At 41.9% G+C, this 22,735-nt stretch overlaps 1 protein-coding gene across 1 annotated transcript; it reads right to left on the bottom strand.

The window, feature by feature from the left end:
• Positions 1–2,444: 2,444 nt before the first annotated feature.
• Positions 2,445–21,306, bottom strand: LOC127656468 (tumor necrosis factor, alpha-induced protein 8-like protein 2 B). The gene is made up of 3 exons (XM_052144810.1): positions 21,122–21,306; positions 15,021–15,340; positions 2,445–2,699 (listed from the first exon to the last, which is right to left on the bottom strand). Exons 2-3 carry the CDS (start codon positions 15,336–15,338, stop codon positions 2,457–2,459), a joined length of 561 nt encoding a protein of 186 aa, XP_052000770.1. The 5' UTR covers positions 15,339–15,340; positions 21,122–21,306; the 3' UTR covers positions 2,445–2,456.
• Between the last annotated feature and the right edge of the window lie 1,429 nt (positions 21,307–22,735).

The following is a 22,735-nucleotide window of genomic DNA, read 5'->3' as shown; positions in this document are numbered from 1 at the left end:
ATTTTCACAGATCGTTTTAGGGTTTGTTGACATTACATCATCATGGCAATGAAGTTATAAAATTGGCTCCAACTTTACACTGAAAAGTTTAGTAAGTGATTTTACCACACTACAATAATGTGAACACGCATATTGTTTATGTCTTGTGGCTATATTTTTGAAACGGTGAGTATTTTAGTTTATAGATTGGCCCCATTCACTTCCGTTGCAAGTGCCACACTGTATCCCATATTTGTTTTTCTTTTTTTTTAAAGAAGGAGGGACAAGTTAAAATTTTTTTTGTGTTAATCAAAATAATGCCACAAATATGCTGTTGATTTGAGCTTAACTTGTGTTGAACCCGGAATATTCCTTTAATGCAATGCATAGATTTGCACTTCAGTCACATGCTGTTAAGTTTTGATCTGTTAATTTTGCAATGTGCTAAAGTGTCTAATGCCATTTGACATTTGTGAATTCCAAAACATTGAAAAGACTTTTCGTTTTTGCCCTGGATGCAGGTTGATCCATCATTGATATGTTAACTTCAAAAGCACAACTCTCCATTGTAAATATAAATGCAGTAGAACACACATTAAATGCCATAAACTCAAACAGATCTTGGTATTAGCTTGGTATCAAATTCTTAAAATAAAAAATGCAGTAAATTGAAAGATTATCATTTGCGTGTGGATTGAAGAAAACAATGTAACTTAAGCAGGAATTGAGTTCATTTTGTTAAATGCAGAATAACATAATTGCTCCAGTATTCCACTAGTCATGTGTTTACAGTTCTGTTGCTTAGTATTTTGTATATACATTGTGTTTGTTGGCATAAGTACAAATAATTTACACACTGTAAAAAAAATCCTGTTGTTTTTACAAAAAAACAAAAAAACTGGCATTTGTGGTTGCCAGAATAATTATTTAAAAAATACAGTAAAAATTTAAACAACTTTACAAAACAACCTGTACATTTTACAGTTTAAATGGTTGTAATTTACATGACCACGCTGGCACAGTAAAAACAAATTCTGTTAAATTTACAGTAAAAAAAAAAAAATCATAAACTTGATATTAGAATTCTGAAACTGTATAAATCTGCTATTTACTTTATAAGGTATATGTTAATCAATGTAACTACAGAAGGGCACATGATGATATGAAGTTCACCAATATTGCTTTTCCAGCAGCAATGACCAATAACATGTAGAGACGGTGCTCAGTGTCACTCACACAAACACTAAACACCATCAGGGTAACACGTGAAATCTAAATAATGCAGTAAACATTAACTAAACTACATCAAATATAAAACAGAACACCCCAATATACGTAACTGATATTAAAAATAATATTAAACATAACTATTCCCATAAAATGAAATGTAATGTGTCACGCAGGGAATTCTGGGAACAACTGATTACAGTTTTTTTACTGTAATTCTAACAATAATTTACTGTAAAAAGTACACATACTCTCTTGTTAAACAATGTAAATTTTTACCATTAATTATACAGGAAAGTCTTTTTACATCTAAAAAGTTACATTTTATTGTAAAAACTACTGTATTGTCTTTTAAAATATATATAAAATTGTTTTACTTTATATATTTTACTGTTAATATTCATTAATCAAATAACATTTTATTTCTGTAGCATTTTTACAGTCTTTTACTGTTAAAATTACAGACATTTTTACAGTGCAGACATCCAACTGTTATATCAGATTCACTCGATGCCAATACTAGACCTCAGATGGCCAAAAACTTGTTCTGTTTCTAAACTTATCCATTGCAACACCACATGTAAAGTATATAAAAAGCAATTGAAGGAGCTGTAAGTAATTATTTATTCAGTGGTTGTTCCATTTAAAACATAGATCCCCTTAGAGGTGTTAAGTGTTGTGTTTCATATCACTATAGATTTGTCTACTGTTTGGTACTAAGTTTAGATTTGTATGTCATGGCCACAAGCCTAGGGTAACAATAGATGGCAGTGTACAAGAGTGCTCAAATAAAATATGTGTTTGTTTGTTTGTTCATTTTTTGTCCTGAGAAGTAAGCATTCAGCTCAAAAATGTTTAACATTGGGTAATACAGTGTTATCTAGTGGTAGAACCTCAGTGGCTAAACATCATTATTAAAAGAAGTAGTCTAGAAAAACCTCCATGCAACACAGCTGGAGCAATGCAGATTAAAAAAAAAAAATGTGTTCAGATAAAATTATTTTGATCTGAGCTCACCCAGACAGTGACAGTGGCTCGCATCACCTTGTTAACAGTATCAGGCCACTGAATGAATTTGAATATTCATTAACAGCACAGCAACACTTTTTTAAAGGTCACTGAAGTTCAGTGCCTTCTGTCAGTTCACAGTGTTCTCACAATCTGCCTCTTTCATTGCATTGTATGCAGATTAAGATCACAGGTGGCTCCCCATGCCAACCTGTAAAAAGTCTGTCAGTTCTTCACTATTTTCATAATGTCCCGTCCTCCAGCAGTTTGTTAAGCCCATTGCAGATTTTGGTAAGGTGGGGCTTGAGGGGCCCAGATGGGTTGTAAAGCTGGGTGAGGAGCTCAGGGTCAGAGTAATGGTTGAAAACATGGTTGATGCGTCCATGAGATTTTGGTGTGAGGTGAATGTTTACAAGCTTCAGCAGCATGTCCCTACACTCTTTCAGGATTTCTGACATAACAGCCTTGTCAAATGTGAAGTCTACCTGAAAGTGGCAAAGAGAAGAGACTTCAGTCAGCATGAAGTACATTTCATCGATATTTGACAAATCTTCCTGCTGTGTTCAGCATCATTAATGATTTGGCTTGTTGAAATCTGGACTTTAATGGGGGCCCATTTATGCAATAGACAAATACATTATTAATTAATCAGATTTGGATCAAAGTAAAAGCAAAATAAAATAATAAAATTAATGGTTGTGGATAAAGTAGTAAAGATATCAATTTGCTAATCAATAAAGAGCTTTTTTTAACTTTAACTTATTTTTAACTTGGCAAATAACCGTGGTATAAGCGGGATAATCTCCGCTTCGCGTCGGGTGGTTCTTCGCCTCTACGTCGTGCATTAAAATCCTTTAATGCATGGCTAGCCGTGGATTATCCCTTACTTATAAAGTAAAATAATTTGAGAACACAAAAGTAAAAAAAAAAAAAATTAAAATAATCAATGTTTTATATTGCAATTTAATTATTTCTGAATTTGTATTTGCCAATATATAAAATCGTTTTTATTATTGATTTACTGTATCAGAAGGTGGCATCCAAACAGCAATCCTCTAATTTTCAAGATGTTACATAAGATGTCGTCCATTACCGTTGAATGCATATTGCACTCAAAACCGGAATTTTGTCTTTATCAATCTAATAAGTAGACTAACATCTGATGGAGAGTGAGGTGTTTTCCATGTATGGGATTTTCCAAAGCACACAGCTTTTCTAAGTTAGTGACATCTTTTTAATATATTCAGTGTTTAATTTGAGGCATGTAACTGCAAGTTAAGTGGATATCCACAAGCTTTCTGCTGGCCAAAGTATTTGTTTTACATTTGAGGTTTATTGATTGTTGTGCCCAGGGGCGAAAATGTCATGAGAATGTTGGGCGGGGACAATAAACATAACAATTCTCAAGAGCAATTTTTGAAGGGGACACCAGCTGGTTTTTAGTTGTTGCCCCATTTGCATTTGTATTATTTTATTTTGGGTCCTGACCCCCCACAATTTCTTGGTCCTTACCCCTGAAAGGGACTTAAAAATAGTCAGACTTGGATTTGTGCCAAAGCAAATGTATTAAGAGACACAATTACATATAATGCATAATGGTGAATAAACCACTGATGCAATGGTAAAGTGCTAGCAGGAGGTGAAGCCACCGGAAGTGTTCAATCTTAGTATGCCCAAACTCTCATAGAGCATCAATGACTGACTGGCGAAAAGGCCCCGTTTCAACTTCTCCGACCTGCGGATATGACAGTTGCATTTCGTCCTCTAGTGTCAATCACGTTTAATGTTTAATTAGCTTTTTATGGATAATATTCGTTACGAGGGAGAAGATATATGCGGATTGCGATGTCAGAGCATTTACCTGCCCTGGTGTTCAGTCTATCAGTGTAGCACAACAATCACCAAAGAAGAGGGAAAACTGTCCTCAAGTTGTAATGTAAGTTGGAAAAGCTGTAATATCTGCTTGTTTAGGGTGACAGTACGTCCTTACCCCTGAAAGGGACTTAAAAATAGTCAGACTTGGATTTATAAATTGCATTAAATTCCCGGAATTTGTTTGTTTTCATATTGAAGTGCTCTCTGTAGTCATAGATGGATACATGCCATAATTATGTGTTCATTTGCCATTTAAATCTAGCATCAGTGCTTTGCGTGTCTCTCCCTCAATCTCAGCGCATGCCCACTGTGCGTGTTATTATAGAGGAAGAGCGTGATTGCTCTTATTTAAGTGACCGCGATAACAAGTCACTTCTTATTGAAAATATAAAACAAGTAACTCTGAACAAACAATTCGATGTTTGATGTTCTGAAAATGTATGATTGTATCTACCACAGTTTAACTGAACTTCAATTGAGCATTCAGCTGATCTGTTCGCCGATGAAGTTTGTTAGAGGTAGACTGTTTGATATAGAGGAGGTAGACTGTTTGATAAACAGGAGCAGCTGCATCCGCAAAGCAACCAGCATTGTGGACGACCCCACACACCCCTCACACTAACTCTTCACCCTCCTGCCGTCTGGCAAGAGGTACCGAAGCATTCGGGCCCTCACGGCCAGACTGTGTAACAGCTTCTTCCCCCAAGCATCAGACTCCGAAAAACTCAGAGACTGGTTTGACACACACACACACACACACACACACACACACACACACACACACACACACACACACACACACACACACGTGTCCTGAGTTGCACTTTAATTTTGTCACTATTATAACTGGCTGCTACCTCAATAACTGCTATGTGAATAGAGCACTATCTCATAGTATATTATGTTTACATTTGGCATTTTTAGAAACTGTCATCTTTTTGCACTACTGTGTTCTGGTCGGAGCTGCACTGTCTTTCACTGAGCCTATTGTCCTGTTCATTGTTAGTAATTTATTGTACTGTCCCGTACTTTTTGCACACGTTTGCGCATGCACATTATATAGGTATGTTATTTAGTCTGTGTAGTCTCATGTGGTTCTGGGTTTGTCCTATGTTGCTTTATGTAGCACCATGGTCCTGGAGGAACGTTGTCTTGTTTCGCTGTGTACTGTACTAACGAATCGGTTACCTAACATAACCTCGGTTCTCTCTAGATGAGGGAACGAGTATTGCGTAAGCTAGCTTACGCTACGGGAAAGATTCATCTTTTCTGAGATATTGAAGCCAAAAAATTATCCTTAATTTTGTATCCATTGTCAACGCAGTGCAGCAGCTGCATACCTTGAGCAGGCTAGCTAGCGAGCTCATTGGTTGCTCTGCGGCAACTGCTGCAGCCTATAGACGAACTTGAGTGAACTCGCGTCCAATGAGAGGCGCCCGCGCCGTCACTGTATCAAAGCGCGCCAGAATGGGCGTGGCTAGAGTGCATATAAGTGTAAGTTCGTAGGCTGGAACCCTGGTTTTCATTGAATGAAGCGAAAGTCGCCGTGGCGCTAGCACGGCCGGCTACGCAATACTCGTTCCTCATCTAGAGAGAACCGAGGTTACGTTAGGTAACCGATTCGTTCTCTTACAAGAGGTTCTCTCGTATTGCGTAAGCTAGCTTACGCTACGGGAACCCATTGTCAACGCCGTGCGCGCCAAGCATTCACTGCATGAGCCCCGGGGGGGGGACCCGGGGAGCCCTTGTGAGTGGGGGAATAATATTTGGCCGGCAAGAGTGCGGGCCAGTGTGTGTGTAATACATAAGCACATAGTGGGAAGGGAAAAACAGAGCGGCGGTGCCGGTCTGTGTGGAACGTGTCCCGTCAGTGCAGCTCACCAGGGGAGCTGTAGCGTATTAAACTGCTAGTAGTTTTGCCTGCAGGGCGGGCACTTTCAGATTGTAAAATCTGACAAAGGTGGAGGGGGAAGCCCAGCCCGCTGCCACACATATGTCGTGAATGGAAATCCCGCTGGACCATGCCCACAAGGAGGCCATGCCTCTAGTGGAGTGAGCCCTAATGCCTAACGGGCATGGTAGGTCTTTTGACGCGTACGCGGCAGCAATAGCGTCCACTATCCATCTAGACAGTGTCTGTTTCGAGGCGGCGAAACCTTTGGTGCGCCCTCCGAACGAAACGAAAAGCTGCTCAGAGCGTCTGAAAGAGGCAGAGTGCGCAGTTTACAATCTCAGTGCTCTGACTGGGCAAAGGAGATTGGCATCGCGTTCGCTATCGGATGCTGGCAGCGCCGATAGGGAAATGATTTGTGCTCTGAAAGGAGTACTGATCACCTTGGGGACATAGCCGTGTCTAGGCTTTAAAATGACCTTGGAGTCACTTGGTCCAAACTCAAGACACGCAGCGCTGACAGACAGCGCGTGAAGGTCTCCCACACATTTAACTGATGACAGGGAAGTTAGAAAAACGGTTTTGAGTGAAAGGTATTTCAAATCCACGGATTGAAGCGGTTCGAAAGGGGGGGCTTTCATAGCTTCGAGAACTACAGAAAGATCCCAGATGGGAACCGACGGTTCCCATGTCCGTGGGTCCAGGTCTCTGTCGGTGCACCATTTTGAAAACACAGACCATTTGGACGCATAGAGTCTTCTCGTGGAAGGGGCTCTAGCGTGTATGATAGTGTTTATTACTCCTTCTGGCAAAGCGACGGGTAGTCGCTGATCACCCACGCGTGCAGCCCAGCGCTCTGGGTGGGGATGCCAGATCGTGCCGCGAGCTTGAGAGAGGAGATCTGCTCTCACTGGAATGGGCCACGGGGCTGTCAGTGACAGCTGCGTAAGCTCCGGGAACCATGTCTGATTCTCCCAGCTGGGCTATGAGGAGCACCGAGTGACGCGTTTCCTGATCCTCTGCATTACCTGTGGCAATAGCGAGATGGGAGGGAAGGCATAAAGTGGGCGGTTGGGCCAGTCCTGGGCCAGCGCGTCCTCGCTTTGAGAAAAATACTGGGCAGTGAGAGTTCTCTTCTGACGCTAAAGAGGTCTATCTCTGCTCTGCTCTGCGAATATGCTCCATAACTTCTGGACTGTTTGAGCGTGCAGGGACCATTCCCCTGGGGAAATATTGTCTCTGGACAGTCTGTCTGGGCCGTCGTTCAGGTGGCCTGGCACGTGCGTCGCCCTCAGCGAGCGCAGGTGGCACTGGGACCAACTCAGTATGCGTTTTGTCAGATGGAAGAGGTTCCTGGATCTGACACCGCCCTGACGGTTTAGATAGGATACCACAGATCTGTTGTCCGAACGGACCAGGACGTGGTGACCCTGAATGACCGGGAGTGGTCGTACTCGACCACTATCATTTCCAGACAATTTATGTGAAGGAGCTTTTCCTGAACTGACCATAGGCCAAAAACCGGAGAGCCCTGCGCAGACCGCGCCCCAACCCGTGTTGGACGCGTCTGTCGAGATGACTTTTCGCCGAGATACAGCTCCCATCGTCACTCCCCGCTGATACCATTCGGCCACTGCCCAGGGCTGCAGAGCTGAGATACAGGTCTGAGTCACTCTGATCGGCTGGCGGCCCGTGGCCCAAGCCCGGCGAGACGCGCCGGTGTTTAGCCAATGCTGAAGCGGGCGCATGCACAGTAAACCCAGCTGAAGTACTGCTGCGGCTGAGGCCATGTAACCTAGCATTCTCTGAAATTTTTTCAGAGGCGTGAGGCTGTTCATCTGAAAGGACGCGACTAGTCAGCTGAACACGGCGCTGCGCTGTGTAGATAAGCTAGCCGCCATCGCCATGGAGTCTAGTTCTATTCCAAGGAAGGAAATTGCCTGACTGGGCTGTAGTGAGCTCTTGGTCCAATTGACTGCAAGACCCAAACTGTTCAGATGACTGAGGAGAACTGTCCTGTGAGACAGAAGCTCCGTATGTGACTGTGCCAAAATCAGCCAATCGTCCAAATAGTTCAGAATTCGCAAGCCCTGACTCCGCGAGGGGTGCGAGCGCCGCATCCATGCACTTCGTGAAAGTACGGGGTGCTAAAGACAGGCCGAACGGAAGGACGGTGTATTGATAAACCTGGCCGTCGGCGAATCTCAAGAATGGCCTGTGACGGGTTTATCTGAATCTGAAGTGGCATCTTCAGATCGAGAGATAAACCAGTCCCTGCATCGCGAGGAGTTTCCTGATTGTAAGCATTTTGAACGGTCTTTTTGCGAGCACCTTGTTCAAAACCCTGAGATCTAATATTGGTCTGAGGCCACCGTCTTTCTTGGGGACAAGAAAATAACGGCTGTAAAACCCCAACTCGCTCAGAGAAGGTGGCACTCTCTCTATGGCCCTTTTGCACAGAAGGTTTGCTATTTCTGAACGAAGCATGCAGGCTGCTTCCGTGTTCACAGTAGTTTCGAGCCGCACTCTGAAGTGGGGAGGGTGGCGATCGAACTGTAGCTAATAGCCCTGTTTTATTGTGCTTAACACCCATTTGGATATCCCTGGGATAGCTTTCCACGCTTTGAAGCGTAACGCTAGAGGGTGAATGGCCAAGTCGCCCTGATTGCCGCACACAGCGAGCTGAACAGAATGTGTGAGCGCGCTTACTGTGCTTATGCATGACTGCTCGCAGACAGCAGGGACAGGCTGTTCTGTGAGTGACTTCCCGATTGAGGTGAATGGGGAAAGAGTCACATCTGTTAAGTGATGCGCGAGCATAGTCACGGGCATGGGACTTACAGAGAGGTGTTTGCTGGCCGTGTGACAGAGCGGGCAGAGAAGGGGCACGCGCACGGACTCGTGGGCGCGTTTATTGACTCTAACACTCGAGCTGGCTGTGCCCGCTTTATGTGAGTGGGCTCTGATAGGGACACGGGAAGAGTAATGCTTGTGTGTATGGGTGAACACTGGATTATGGGCACATTTTCTACACATAAGGCATGTTTGCTTTTTACAAGATTTCTTTGGGTCGCCGTGAAAACGGCATTTGAGTGCAGGCAAGCGGGTAGTATCACTGGCTTGTTGGCTGCTGAATCCACCACTGCAGTAGCCTGAGAGAAGGGGACTGACAGGGGGCGAAGCTTTGACGGTGGTCCGGCCGCGGCGGGACTGAGCCGTCGTTTCCTCAACAAAGCTAGGAGGACTTCGGTTGCTCAGGTTTCAGCGCAATCTTAGGCCGAAGCCCGCGGGGGGGCGGCGGTCTGCGGCGGCTGTCTGAGCGCGATCTAGGGCGGCCGCCCTGTCGACACTGAGAAGTCTGGCTTTGCTGAGCTGGGCGCTGTGAAGAGGCTCGTGCAGGAGGCTGGTCACGTGGGCGGCCTACAGAGGAGCTAGCGCGACGAGGCAGGAAGAGATTCATGGCTTGGATGGCTTTCTGGACTTCCGAGAAATGGTCAACAATGCCACTCACCACGGAACCGAAGAGACCGGACGGAGAGAGCGGTGCGTTGAGGAACGTGGAGCGTTCAGCTTCTCCCATGTCGGCTAGCATTAGCCATAGGTGTCTCTCGGTCACAGTCAGCGTGGCCATGCACTTCCCTAGGGCTTGAGCTGCAGCTTTGGTGGCGCGAAGGGCGAGATCCGTCGCGCTCCTTAGATCTGAAACAGCCTCTGGGTGCCTGCCTTTTTCATCCCACTCTCGAAGAAGGTCCGCTTGGAGGATCTGTAAGACGGCCATGGAATGCAGAGCAGATGCGGCTTGGCCAGCGGTGGCATAGGCGCGGCCAACACAGGCGGAAGTAGTTCTGCAGGCCTTAGACGGGAGCACTGGCTTAGACCGCCATCTTGCGGAGGGCGGGCAAAGGTGTGCTGCTACCGAATCCTCGACCGGGGGGATGGAAGAGTAGCCCCTCTCGGTGGCGCCGTCCACTGAAGCGAGAGAGGTGGAGACATGGGATCGGTTCCTGGCCGAGAGAGGCGCGTTCCATGATTTAGAGAGCTCGGCGTGGAGTTCCGGCAGGAAGGGAGCGGCCGGCCGCTGGCGCCGCGGCGACGGCTCTGAAGAAAGCAGCCGTCGAGTCTGTTGGGAGCCTGCTCAGAGGGCGGTGACCACTCGAGCCCGAGGCGGTCGACGGCCTGTGTGAGGAGGCGCGTTAGTTCTTCTTCTACTCCGGCGCGGGTCCTGCTGGATTCCTGGGCCGAGGAGGAGGCTTGGGAGCCTGACCACTCCTCGCTGTCCGAAGCCATGATGGAACAGCAGCCCTTATCCTCCACCTCGTCATCCGAGATGGCAGCAGTGCGGCCGCTCGGCGGCAACTGCGCGTCCCGGGGGGGCGGGGAGGGTGAAAGCGAGGCTCGAGGGAGAGGCTCTGGCGAGGTAGTCACTTCTAACACTGGTTCCGGCAGCCTTTGGGAGCGGCGCTTCTTTCTGCGCGGCGAAACGAAAGGCAGCGCGGCGGCTTCGGTCTTGAGTGCTTAGAGTCGAGCCCGCAGGGTTGACATCGGAAGCTCCTCGCAGAGGTCGCATCCGCCGTCAGCGAGGGCGAGCTCTGCATGTTCCAGTCCCAGGCAGAGAGCGCAGATGAGGTGGCGGTCTCCAGCGCTGAGAGGGGCGCGGCATGAGGCGCAGGTGGTGCGAGGCATCTTTAAAAAGACGCTCGTTGCTCTTTTTGTGAAGTTCGCTGAGGAACTAGCTTGCTCTAAAAAGGATACGTCGCCGGATGGCATAGCTCGCAGGATGGTTGAAGGTGGCGAAGACGGCCGGCTTCTTCGAGCGCTGTCCAAGCTTGCTAGATGCCCCTCGAACGGCGACGCGGCTTCTGCAGTTCAGAGATGCGAAGAGCTTCGCTGAATAGATGAAAATCAGGGTTCCAGCCTACGAACTTACGCTTATATGCACTCTAGCCACGCCCATTCTGGCAGGCTTTGATACAGTGACGGCGCGGGCGCCTCTCATTGGACGCAAGTTCACTCAAGTTCGTCTATAGGCTGCAGCAGTTGCCGCAGAGCAACTAATGAGCTCGTTAGCTAGCCCGCTCAAGGCATGCAGCTGCTGCACTGCGTTGACAATGGATACAAAATTAAGGATAATTTTTTGGCTTCAATATCTCAGAAAAGATTAATCTTTCCCGTAGCGTAAGCTAGCTTACGCAATATGAGAGAACCTCTCGTAAGAGAACTGTATATGGTTGAAACGACAATAAAAACCACTTGACTTGACTAGACACCCATAACTTGCTTGGGCTTTCAAGAAACAGGAAAAATTCCAGACTTTAAATAAATAAATAATTACATGTGTAGGACATTTGTGTTGTAGGGATATACATATACATATACATATAAAATCATTGATTGAATGACTAATGTTTACCTATTAAGTCGATAGGGACATTGGAATGTTTGGGCATAGAAATATGGTGGCGCAGTGGCTTCACTGATTTGACGTCATAAGCAATCCAGTTCTGTATATACATCAGTGTGTGTATCCAGTGTATTATAGATTAATTCCAAATCGAAGTGAAAAAAATTTAATAATTTACAGAAGGAAGAGGATTGGATGGATATAGGATAGACAAAGGTAAAGGAAGGAGGAAAGATTCACAAAAAAGTAATAACGAAAAGGAAAAAGATAGTGGGGAAGAGTCGGTAAGTAGCATTGGGGATAGTGGTGGAAAGGGTGATATGAGTGAGGAATTTAAAATGGTGGTAAGATTTAAAGAAGGATATGGAAGGATTAGCCCAATTGCATTGACTAAGGAGTTGGGAAAGATAATAGGTGCTATTAAGTATGCTAAATTACTGCAGGATGGGGCATTGTTGGTGTCATGTAGTAGCAATGATCAGAGAAATAAAGCAATGAGATTGAAAAGTGTGTAATCAAAAGGTAGTGAGTTGTAAGCCAGTTGGTGAAAAGTTATGGGTTATTGGAATGATCACAGGAGTAGCTTTGGGAGTATCTATGGAGGAATTTAAAGGAAATATAGAGAGAGGTAAGGTAGTAGATGCAAGGCCTTTGCTGGTGACTAGAGAAGGTAACAAACTGGATAGCTTTTCTGTTGTGTTGAGGTTCGAAACAGCGGTGTTATGCCAGTTAGGATTATGATAGGTTATATCAGTTATCCTGTGAGAGCATATGCAAATAAGCTTTTAAGGTGCTACAATTGTCAAAGATATGGACATATTGCTAAGGTATGCAAGTTCAAAAAGAGATGCTCACGTGTTGGAGAAGAGCATGCCTAAGGGAAATATAAAGAGGGTGCTGAAGTGTTGCAATTGTGGTGGAGCACATAGTGTTGCTTATGGAGAATGTGAGATCAGAAAGAGAGCAATTGAAGTGCAGAAAGGGAGGGAAAACAACAACGTGTCATATACAAAAGCGGTTCCCAATCCCTTATCCTGGAAAGCACAGGTTTATTGGTTGGATTTAAGTGATGGGAATATATTAAAGATGAAGATATTGATGGATAAACAGAAACTTTAGTAGAAACTTTTGAGAAAAGTTTTGGCTCTGTCAAGTCAAAAGGCAGGGGAGAGAGGATAGTTAGAGGATGTTAAGGGATTCTGGTCCATGCCAACAGTAGGTGCCAGTAATGCACTGTTAAGTTGAAATCCTACATAAAATAGAAGAAGTAGAAAACCAGCGCATGCACCCTTAGCTAACAGTCCCAGCGTTGTGGAAGGGCCCTTCATGGAGGGCTTGAAATACACACTTTCATTTGGAACACCCCTTTGTGTGGTGTCCCCCTTGCCATTCAAGTGTGCAAAAATGAAGTTTGGAATTCGCCCTAAAAATACCCTTTATTTGATTAGCACAATATTAGCCAATATTGTGCTAATCAAAAATCATCACTATGGTGCAAAATAAACCACACAGTCTGGGGAAAGTTGAGCCACTGGTTTTTACCGAAACGAATTTGTTCTAAAACAAAATGTCTTTTCATATAATGTTAAAAGTTAAAACAATACCTGTAGATTTGATATCTTGTGGTAAATACTTATTTATAGTATTTATTAGTATTTATTGTAGGCTATAGTAAGTGATTGATCCAAATCATTCCATCATTTACATGCAATAACAATCCTCAATGTTAAAGGAATGTTCCGAATTCAATACAAGATAATCTCAATCGGCTGCATTTGTTACAATGTTTTTATTTTTTGGATTTTCTACCCAATTTGGAATGCTCAATTCCCAATGCACTCTAAGTCCTCGCAGTGACATATTGACTCACCTAAATCAGGGTGGCGGAAGGTGAATCTCAGTTGCCTCCGCATCTGAGACCGTCAATCCGCACATCTTATCACTTGGCTTGTTGAGCGTGTTACCTCAGAGAACTAGCGCGTTTGGAGGCTTCACGCACAACTCACCACGTGCCCCACAGAGACCGAGAACCACATAATAGCGACCACGATGAGGTTAACCCAATGTGACTCTACCCACCCTAGCAACTGGGCCAACTGGTTGCTTAGGAAGCCTGACTGGAGTCACTTAGCATGCCCTGGAGTCGAACTTGCGAATTCAAGTCTTTACATGCTGAGCCACAACGGCCTCCCTTTGTGGCGCAATGTTGATTACCACAAATTTATTTTGGACTCCTCCCTCTTTTCAGTGAGGCTCTTACAATGGAAGTGAATGGGGTCAATAAAAGTGAATGTGGCCAATATTTTAAGGGTTTAAATACAGAAATGTGAAGCTTATCATTTTATAAAAGAATGCAGTAATTCTTCGTTAAAGTTTGTGTATTATTTGAGCTGTAAAGTTGTTTAAATTGTCATTTTCACAGTCATTTTAGGGTTTGTTGACATTGCATCATCATGGTAACGAAGTTGTAAAATTGGCTATAACTTTACACAGAAAAGGTTAGTAAGTGATTTTATCAAATAAAAATAATTTTTACACACATATCTTTATGTCTCGTGGCTATACTTTTAAAACAGTGAGTATTTTAATGTAAAAAAACTGGCCGCCATTCATTACCATTATAAGTGCCTCACTGAACCAAGATTAAATATATATATATATATATATATTTTTAAAGAATATAAAAATAAATGTTTGTGGTAATCAGTATTATGCCACAAATGCTGTCGATTTAGCTCAACTTGTATTGAAACCGGAAATATTCCTTTAAAGTAAACAATAGTAAAGTAGGAGATTATAATTGATAAATAAATCGATTATAGACTACAAATTATAGATAAAAAATTATTGTGGAATTTTATTCAGTGTTTCACTGGAAAAATTTAGTTGGTCAGCTTACCCACTAACTTACCCCAAACAACAACAGTGGATGTGCAAGTCAAGAGTGCATCGGTGAGGAGGTCAGTAGATACATGCATTTGCATAACTAGAGCCTGAAAGTCTATAAAAACATCTTTAAAGACTCTAAACCCCTGAGGAGAATGTCTCGAGAGCCAGTGTTTGCACACATGGTCAAATGGAGTATATTTTGAAAGGCTATAGCATTCGACGACTGTACACATACACTAGCGTATGCATAAATAACAAACTATATTTTTGTCTTTAGTCAAAGGTCTGGCATGCTACACGAGACTAAATAAGCTGTCAATGGTCATAGCTGGTTGATGATACTATCTCTCACAGTTATGTTTGCATTTGTAGAGGTCACTGACAGGTGCGGTAGCTTATCATCTGATTCTATATCTGATTTTTCTTTGCAGCTTAGTGAAGCAGTTGTTGATAAACATTTTATTAATTGATTATTGATGTTTAATTGGTCACTTAATTTATCATTGTCTAATCACCTTGTGTCATGGCATTCATAGGCTGCAACAGTTTACAATCAATTAGTAGGCCAATTATAAATGAAATTTACAAAGAATTGCCCCAATTACCTTTTTACATGAACTCCATTTAAAGAGAACTAACTGAGTTAGTAGTAGCTACAGTACATGTCCACCCAGACATTTCATTGCAGATACAGCATAAAACTCAAATAATACTGATCAAAAGTGTAAGGTAGATGTGAGTGTTGTTTACCTCATGGAAGCTGATGGCTGTCATGGCTCCCTGGTGCAGTTTCTTTTTGAAGGTCTGAGCCAACTTTAGCTCCTCATCACTGAAGCGATTGTGACTGAAAAGGACTGCAATCTTCACCACCACTTTAATGAGGTCTTTTACCACTTTCCGGGCCTCTGAACGGTTTCCAGAGTACTCTTTTGACACGCGGTAAAGCTCATCTAGAATCTCACTGCTGTTGTCATCGATGAACATCTGCACCATAGACCTGCTGGCCATTTGGCTCAGGATCTTTTTCTGGGCCTTCAGAGCCATTTCCTTGGAGTTGAACGTCTCCATGTCTTAAGAAGAAGGAGATTAACAGTAATTCAAGCAATTTAATATTTATTGTTGTATCTCAGTGAACCTGAGTGATTTCATCAATAAAACACGATGAAACAATGAGAAACATGATTTAAAAGTCTTTGAATATTATGTTGTATGTAAAATGGCATATGCCTATGACTTAACACCAGTTTTTGAGATGTTTATGGCAGTGTCTCGCAACAGGTAGTCTATTCTGATAGGGTCACAGAAAGCTTGGTAAAACAATGCTAAAAGCAAATAATTCAAATGCAACTAACTCTGTAATTGTGCATAGTTTGGATAGCAAATTAAATAGGCTTAGTAACATTTAAAAGAAAGAAGAAAATGCTTTGCTTGTCTATTGTTGGTGATGTCAAAGGCTGTGTGATCAATCAAACACTATGGTTTTTTTGGCTCAGATTTGCCTGGTAACCTGGTAGAAGCTATATAAATTAGTTTGATCCCAACTTGGACAAGCTGGCTGATATGTCCACATCATCGAAACGTATGAATTGAACTTACTAATGTAGAAGAAAACCTAACCTAGACAACATTAAACATGGGTCAAATGCAAATAAGATAAACATGGTTTTGTGAATTTACTTATTGTCTGCTGAGGGCATGAAACCATCCAAATTAAATTGTAATTTAGGAATAAATATTAAACCAATCAATACATTGTTATGTTTAATTTTAAGGGAATGTTTTGTTACAGTGTTGGGTTGCCACGTAATGCCCAATATTAAATCTTTGTCCTGAAGTAAATATTATTTATGATTTTCTGTACATTTCCCTTAGTACTCTCTTTTCTGTTTGTGTGTTGGTAAGATTTTTAGCCTGGGAGAAGTTCCCTTTAGAGTCCCACCATAGGGAAGTACCCTTAGTTTAACACATGCTCATCAGGGTGAAGCTCCTGCCATCATTGCCCACACATAAACAAAACAAATTGTTCTCAAGACTCTTATGACATGTCATCATCAACAGCACTACACAGACACAATGACATCCAAATATCTGTGATCAGTGTGTTTACATAATGCTAAATATTTCATGATAATGCAGGTGCTTCAATACCGATTGCAATAGGTATAATTAGATAAAAATATGTTTCCAGTTTCATGAAATATCTCCATTTATATTCACTTATATTTTCCAGTTAGGCTGTAGTCTCTAAGTATTCTAACACAGCATAGCTTAGAAGTGCTTCAGAGTTTTTGTAGTCGTTTCTTTAGTTGAACGTGCAAAGACAAGTATGAGAGAGAAGCTCATTGCATTGTACTCACAAGTTTCTACATGAATCTACAGATAGTGTAAAGACATCTATGTGCTTAGAGAATGTCTTCCTTTCTTCAGTGTTAATACCTTCTTTTATACTGTAGAGTGCAAAAAGCCAAGAGGTGCTTGTCATTGTTAATTAGCTTTTTGCGTAGCATTTATTAAAGCTACGTAGATGAACTAATACAACAACTGAAAAGTACATTAATGTAAAAATGCACTGTGTATTCTTTTACACAGTTAATTAAACAATACAAAAATGTGAAGCGAAAAGTAGTAAAATCTCTAGGCGGCCAGCAGCTGTGTTTTGTTTTTAAATCCAATTCTGTTTTATGGAGGACCAACCTTTGGTCCTTTTATTAATTAAAATAAACTTTAATTAATTTAATTAATTATCTTCAATAACAAGCTCTAAGTGCATTAGAACACCCAATCAGTTATATGTAATGGAACATCACAACTGCATGAATGCAGATTTGAACAAACCCGCATTTTGTACACTCCTGTAGAACTGTAAAAGCAACATAATCCTGGAGTTTTATCACTAACAACTTCTTATTTATTCTGTTAGTATATCTGGTTACAGTGTAATTGATCTAATGTCTGTTGCTATATCATATTTAGTGGGTACTTTTATTTATCTAATTAGCCAATCGTGTGGCAGTACTGCAATGCATGAAATTAAGCAGATACGGTTCAGGACCTTCAATTAATGTTCACATCAACCATCAGAATGGGGAAAGATTTGATCTCAGTCATTTCGACTCTGTCTTGCTTGTTGGTGCCAAACGGGCTGGTTTGAGTATTTCTTTAACTGCTGATCTCCTGGGATTTTGACACGCAACAGTCTCTAGAGTTTACTCATAATGGTGCAAAAAACAAAAGTGCTGACGGAAATGCCTTGTTAACGAGAGAGGTCAGTGAGAATGCCAAGACTTGTTTGAGCTGACAGAAAGGCTATGGTAACTCGGATAACTTTTTGTTAAATTGTAATGAGCAAAATAGCATCTCAGATTGTAAAACACATCGAACCATGAGGTGGATGGGCTACAACAGCAGAAGACCATATATATATCTTTGTGATGGCCACTCCAATACATTGACTTTGTTGTCCTTAAGCCATTTTGCCACAACTTTGGAGGGATGCTTGGGGTCATTGTCCATTTGGAAGACCCATTTGTGACCGAGCTTTAACTTCCTGGCTTGTGTCTTGAGATGTTGCTTCAATGCATACACATCATTTTCCTTCCTCATGATGCCATCTATTTAGTGAAGTGCAACAGTCCCTCCTGCAGCAAATCACCCCCACAACATGATTTTGCCACCCCCATGCTTCACGGTTGGGATGATGTTCTTCGGCTTGCAAGCCGCACCCTTTTTCCTCCGAATATAACGATGGTCATTATGACCAAACAGTTACATTTTTGTTTCATCAGACCAGAGGACATTTCTCCAAAAAGTATGATCTAAGTAAGGCTTTTTATGCCGATTTTGGAGCAGTGGCTTCTTCCTTGCTGAGCAGCCTTTCAGGTTATGTCGATATAGGACTCAATTTACTGTGGATATAGATACTTGTCAACCTGTTTCCTCCAGCATCTTCACAAGGTAATTTGCTGTTGTTCTGGGATTGATTTGCACTTTTGGATCCAAACTACATTCATCTCTAGGAGACAGAATGCATCTCCTTCCTGAGTGGGATGATATCTGTGTGGTCTCATGGTGTTTATACTTGCATGCTATTGTTTGTACAGATGACCGTGGTACCTTTAGGCATATGGAAATTGCTCCCAAGGATGAAATAGACTTGTGGAGGCCCACAATTGTTTTTCTAAGGCCTTGGTTGATTTCATTTGATTTTCCCATGATGTTAAGCAAAGAGGCACTGAGTTTGATGTTAGACCTTAAAATACATCCACAGGAACACCTCCAGTTGATTATATTTATCCAATCAGAATCTAATTGGCTAATTGCCTAAAGGCTTGACCTAATTTTCTGGAATTTTCCAAGCTGCTTAATGGCACAGATAACTTAATGTATGTAAACTTCTGACCCACTGGAATTGTGATATAGTCAATAAAAAGTGAAACAATCTGTCTGTAAACAATTGTTGGAAAAATTACTCATGTCATGCACAAAGTTGATGTCCTAAACGACTTGCCAAAACTATAGTTTGCTAATATGAAATATGAGGAGTGGTTAAAAAAATGAGTTTTAATGACTTCAACCTAAGTGTTTGTAAACTTCTGACTTAAACTGTATTCATAAGGCCTAGACCAGGTTCCTGTTTCAACCTGACAATTGAGATATGGACATCATTACCTCAATGTGATAAACAAATTGACTTTCTATTATAAACCCCTTGCTAAAGAGTAAGTTAGTTGAGGTCAAGCAAATTCATATTTCTTTTAACTCCACAGTCCTGTGATTGTTTAATTTACATTTACCATGAGCTGAAATAACCTCCTGTATCCTCTCTTCTGACTGAAAGGTTTGTCGCAGACAAGGAAAATATTTAGCATTCCATAGATGACTTAAGTGCATGGCCTGGGGCTCTAAGTGTAAGTGTGTGTGTATTTATGAAAATAAATCCCAGGGGATTTACAGGATGTGAGTAATCACGCTGTTTCACCATCCTGGAGACCACAGTATACCCTGTCACAACCATGCAGCAAGTCACAGCTCAAGCCCCAGTGACATCATAAAAGGGACAGGTCAAAACCTGCTTCTGAGTTACATTGCATTTCAGCTTCTAGCTGCTTGCAGCCCACTCTGTGTGTGTGTGTGTGTGTGTGTGTGTGTGTGTGTGTGTGTGTGTGTGTGTGTGTGTGTGTGTGTGTGTGTGTTTTATTCAAAGGGGACATACCTAACTTTTACAGCAACAAAACAAGAGTGCGTAAAGTCCTGTTTTATGTGTGAGTGGGGAGAAATTTGTCTCTGTTTGGCTCGAGGCTAGTTGTGCATGTTTCAATGTGATTAGGAGAGGGACCAAAGCCTATGCAGTGACAACAGGCTTTTGGGACAACATGACATTAGCAAAACCTGACTTCTCAAAGTCCAATGCCTTAAAGAACTAGGTTACCCAGAAATGAAAATTATTTTGTTATTTATTCAACCAGGTGTCATTCCAAATCCATTGACTTTCTTCGGTGGAACAAAAAAGCTTAAAATTGAGTTCTGATTCCATGATCCTGTTGCAGATGATCAGCGAATAACACCTTAAACTTGGGCCTGTTCTTTTCTGAAAGCTATTAAATTACTTCAAAAACTTGGAATATAGCACATTTGGACCACTTTTATAAGCACTTTTTATGTCTTTTTTGAAGCTTACGGTTTCAGTAATTGCATAAAAACAGCAGACAGCACATTTTCTCAGAATTTCTCCTTTGGTGTTCCACAGTCATTCGGATTTGGAGAAACATAATTGCGAGTAAATTATGAAAGATAATTACCTTTTCCAGAACTACTCCTGTAATGTTTCCCCGACTTTTTTGATCATTTCAGCACCCTAACACAGCTCATAAAAAAGTGGTCTTTGGTGTTTATTCTCAGCTTGTTTGTAATGTGTCTCTGCACAGCACATGAACAGAGAGATCCGATGTGGTGATGTCACTTATTGTGCTAAATTTGCTTTTATAAACAATACTGACTGTTTTTTCACAGTTTAATTTGCTGACATTTATATTGTATGTTTTAGTAAAACTTCCAGTATATTGGCTCCATTTCTAATGTTAACAGTCTTTTGCTTGTGTATGACACTTTCACTGAGTCTCAACTGCAGTTTTTTAGGTGACCAAACCATGTGCATAAATTATTGCAAAGGAAGTGAAACTCCTTGTTTGACACAGCTTTTACCCTGAAAATTTTCAGTTAAACACATAATAGCTTATCTCTTCTGACTGTCACCAATAAGACTCACAAACGTTCTGCTACTGTGAGTTCATTGAGGTTTGGAAACTGTTGACCCAGGATAATTCAGTGTTTGGAATGATGGAGTTACGGAGGTATCACACGTTTTATATAATTGGAATCAACTCCACTATAAGGTGTGCTTTCTTTAAATCACTGTAATCTAAATGGCTCAAAAGAATTTAAAAAGACTGAAGATACAGTATAATGAGATTTATGAACGATCCACCCAATGAAACATCAACTATCCAAGCCTTTTATATGTTTAACATGGGAGTGGTTGAACAGAAAAACAGGTTTCAACTTAAAATGATTGTCTACAAACTTCCATGTTTTTTTTTTTAAAGTGGACACTTTCAACCAAAGCAAATCTTTATCATCTTAACATTACAAGTAACTCTATTGGTGATGAGATAAAAAAAAGAAAAAGATATCAGCATACTTTTATATCAGCCCCTTTAACAGAGTGCTAGTTTTTTAAGTTTATAAGGTCACTTTAAGTAACATCAGCTCTTTCTCTGCCTATGTGTACAGTATCACAGTTGTCTTAAATATGATGGAGAAGAGGGCAGAGGTCAAGACCTAGGAGAACTCACCTGCCTTTTCTCTAGTTCACTCTTCCACTTCCTTTCAAACTCTCTCTCTCTCCTTCGCCTGTGTTCAGATCAAGTGGTTAAAATCCACTGCCCGACTGATGAAATAATCTCCCTGGACAGGTAAAAGCAGACCCAAATCCTTTACACAAACACTATCTTGTGCTCACACCACTGTAACAAAATTATTTGACTTGTACTTCCTTGAGGAACTAAATGTGTAAGACACACCCCTGAGTGTGCCTCTCTCTCTCTCTCTCTTCTCTCTCTCTCTCTCTCTCTCTCTCTCTCTCTCTCTCTCTCTCTCTCTCTCTCTCTCTGTGTGTGTGTGTGTGTGTGTGTGTGTTAGCTGCTGACATGGTGCATCTGCTTGCCCTAACAAGTGCAACCCTTGTAAAGAATTCAGTAATCCTGGATGCGGCCCAGTGAAAGGGGAGGTTTTAGTCTCTTTGTGATCTGGTATGCAGCCACTGTAATCACTATCATTGCATGTCTTTTTCACTTAACATAATCATGTATATGTGTATAAACTCAGCAAAAAACATCCTCTCACTTTCAATAAAATGTTCTCGCTTTTATTTTTAGCAAACTTAACGTGTAAATATTTGTATGAACATAAAAAGATTCAACAACTAAGACATAAACTGAACAAGTTTCACAGACATGTGACTAACAGAAATGGAATAATAAAGGGGGGTCAAAATCAAAAGGAACAGTCAGTATCTGGTGTGGTCACCAGCTGCATTAATTATTTCAGCGAATCTCCTCCTCATGGATTGCACCAGATTTTCCAGTTCTTGCTGTGAGATGTTACCCCACCAAGGCATTTGCAAGTTCCCAAATATTTCTGGGGGGAATGGCCCTAGCCCTCACCCTCCAGTCCAACAGGTCCAGGACGTGCTCAACGGGATTGAGATCTGTGCTCTTTGTTGGCCATGGCAGAACACTGACACTCCTGTCTTGCAGGAAATCACGCACAGAATGAGCAGTGTGGCTGGCAGTATTGTCATGATGGAGGGTCATGTCAAGATGAGCCTGCAGGAAGGGTACCACATGAGGGAGGAGGGTGTCTTTCCTGTAACGCACAGCGTTGAGATTGCCTGCAATGACAACAAGCTCAGTCCGATGATGCTGTGACACACCGCCCCAGACCATGATGCACCCTCTACCTCCAGATCGATACCACTCCAGAGTACAGGCCTCGGTGTAACGCTCATTCCTTTGACAATAAACGGGAATAGTGGTGGCGTAGTGGGCTAAAGCACTAAACTGTTAAGCAGAAGGTTGTTGGTTCGATCCCCACAGCCACCACCATTGAGTCCTTGAGCAAGGCACTTAACTCCAGGTTGCTCCGGGGGAATTGTCCCTGTAATACGTTTATTTTAGCTTCATAATGCAAATTTACATTTTCTGAAGAAGCAGTAAATGTGATCCGATGTAAAGATGGTTAGATTTAAAGTATTTAAACATTTTAAAATGTTCAAAAGTTTGTTTTCTGAAAGTGAATTCAGCATTGGACAAATAGTTCTGATAGTTTATAGTCTTGATAAAAGTGCAGAACATTATGAGAACGGCATTCAGCCGATTGTTTTCATCTACAGAACAGGGTAAAACCAA

The sequence above is a fragment of the Xyrauchen texanus genome, chromosome 15, assembly GCF_025860055.1.
Source record: "Xyrauchen texanus isolate HMW12.3.18 chromosome 15, RBS_HiC_50CHRs, whole genome shotgun sequence".
Classification (NCBI taxonomy): domain Eukaryota; kingdom Metazoa; phylum Chordata; class Actinopteri; order Cypriniformes; family Catostomidae; genus Xyrauchen; species Xyrauchen texanus.
Note: the sequence above shows the minus strand (reverse complement) of the source record. Positions and strands in the feature narration are given on the sequence as shown.

What these genes read in the sequence shown, in the direction of transcription:
- LOC127656468 (XM_052144810.1), bottom strand. Translation starts at nt 15,338, where the DNA reads ATGGAGACGTTCAACTCCAAGGAAATGGCTCTGAAGGCCCAGAAAAAG. An exon ending in CAGCCATCAGCTTCCATGAG is followed by an intron (nt 2,700 to 15,020) that starts GTAAACAACACT and finishes TGCCACTTTCAG; the next exon opens with GTAGACTTCACATTTGACAA.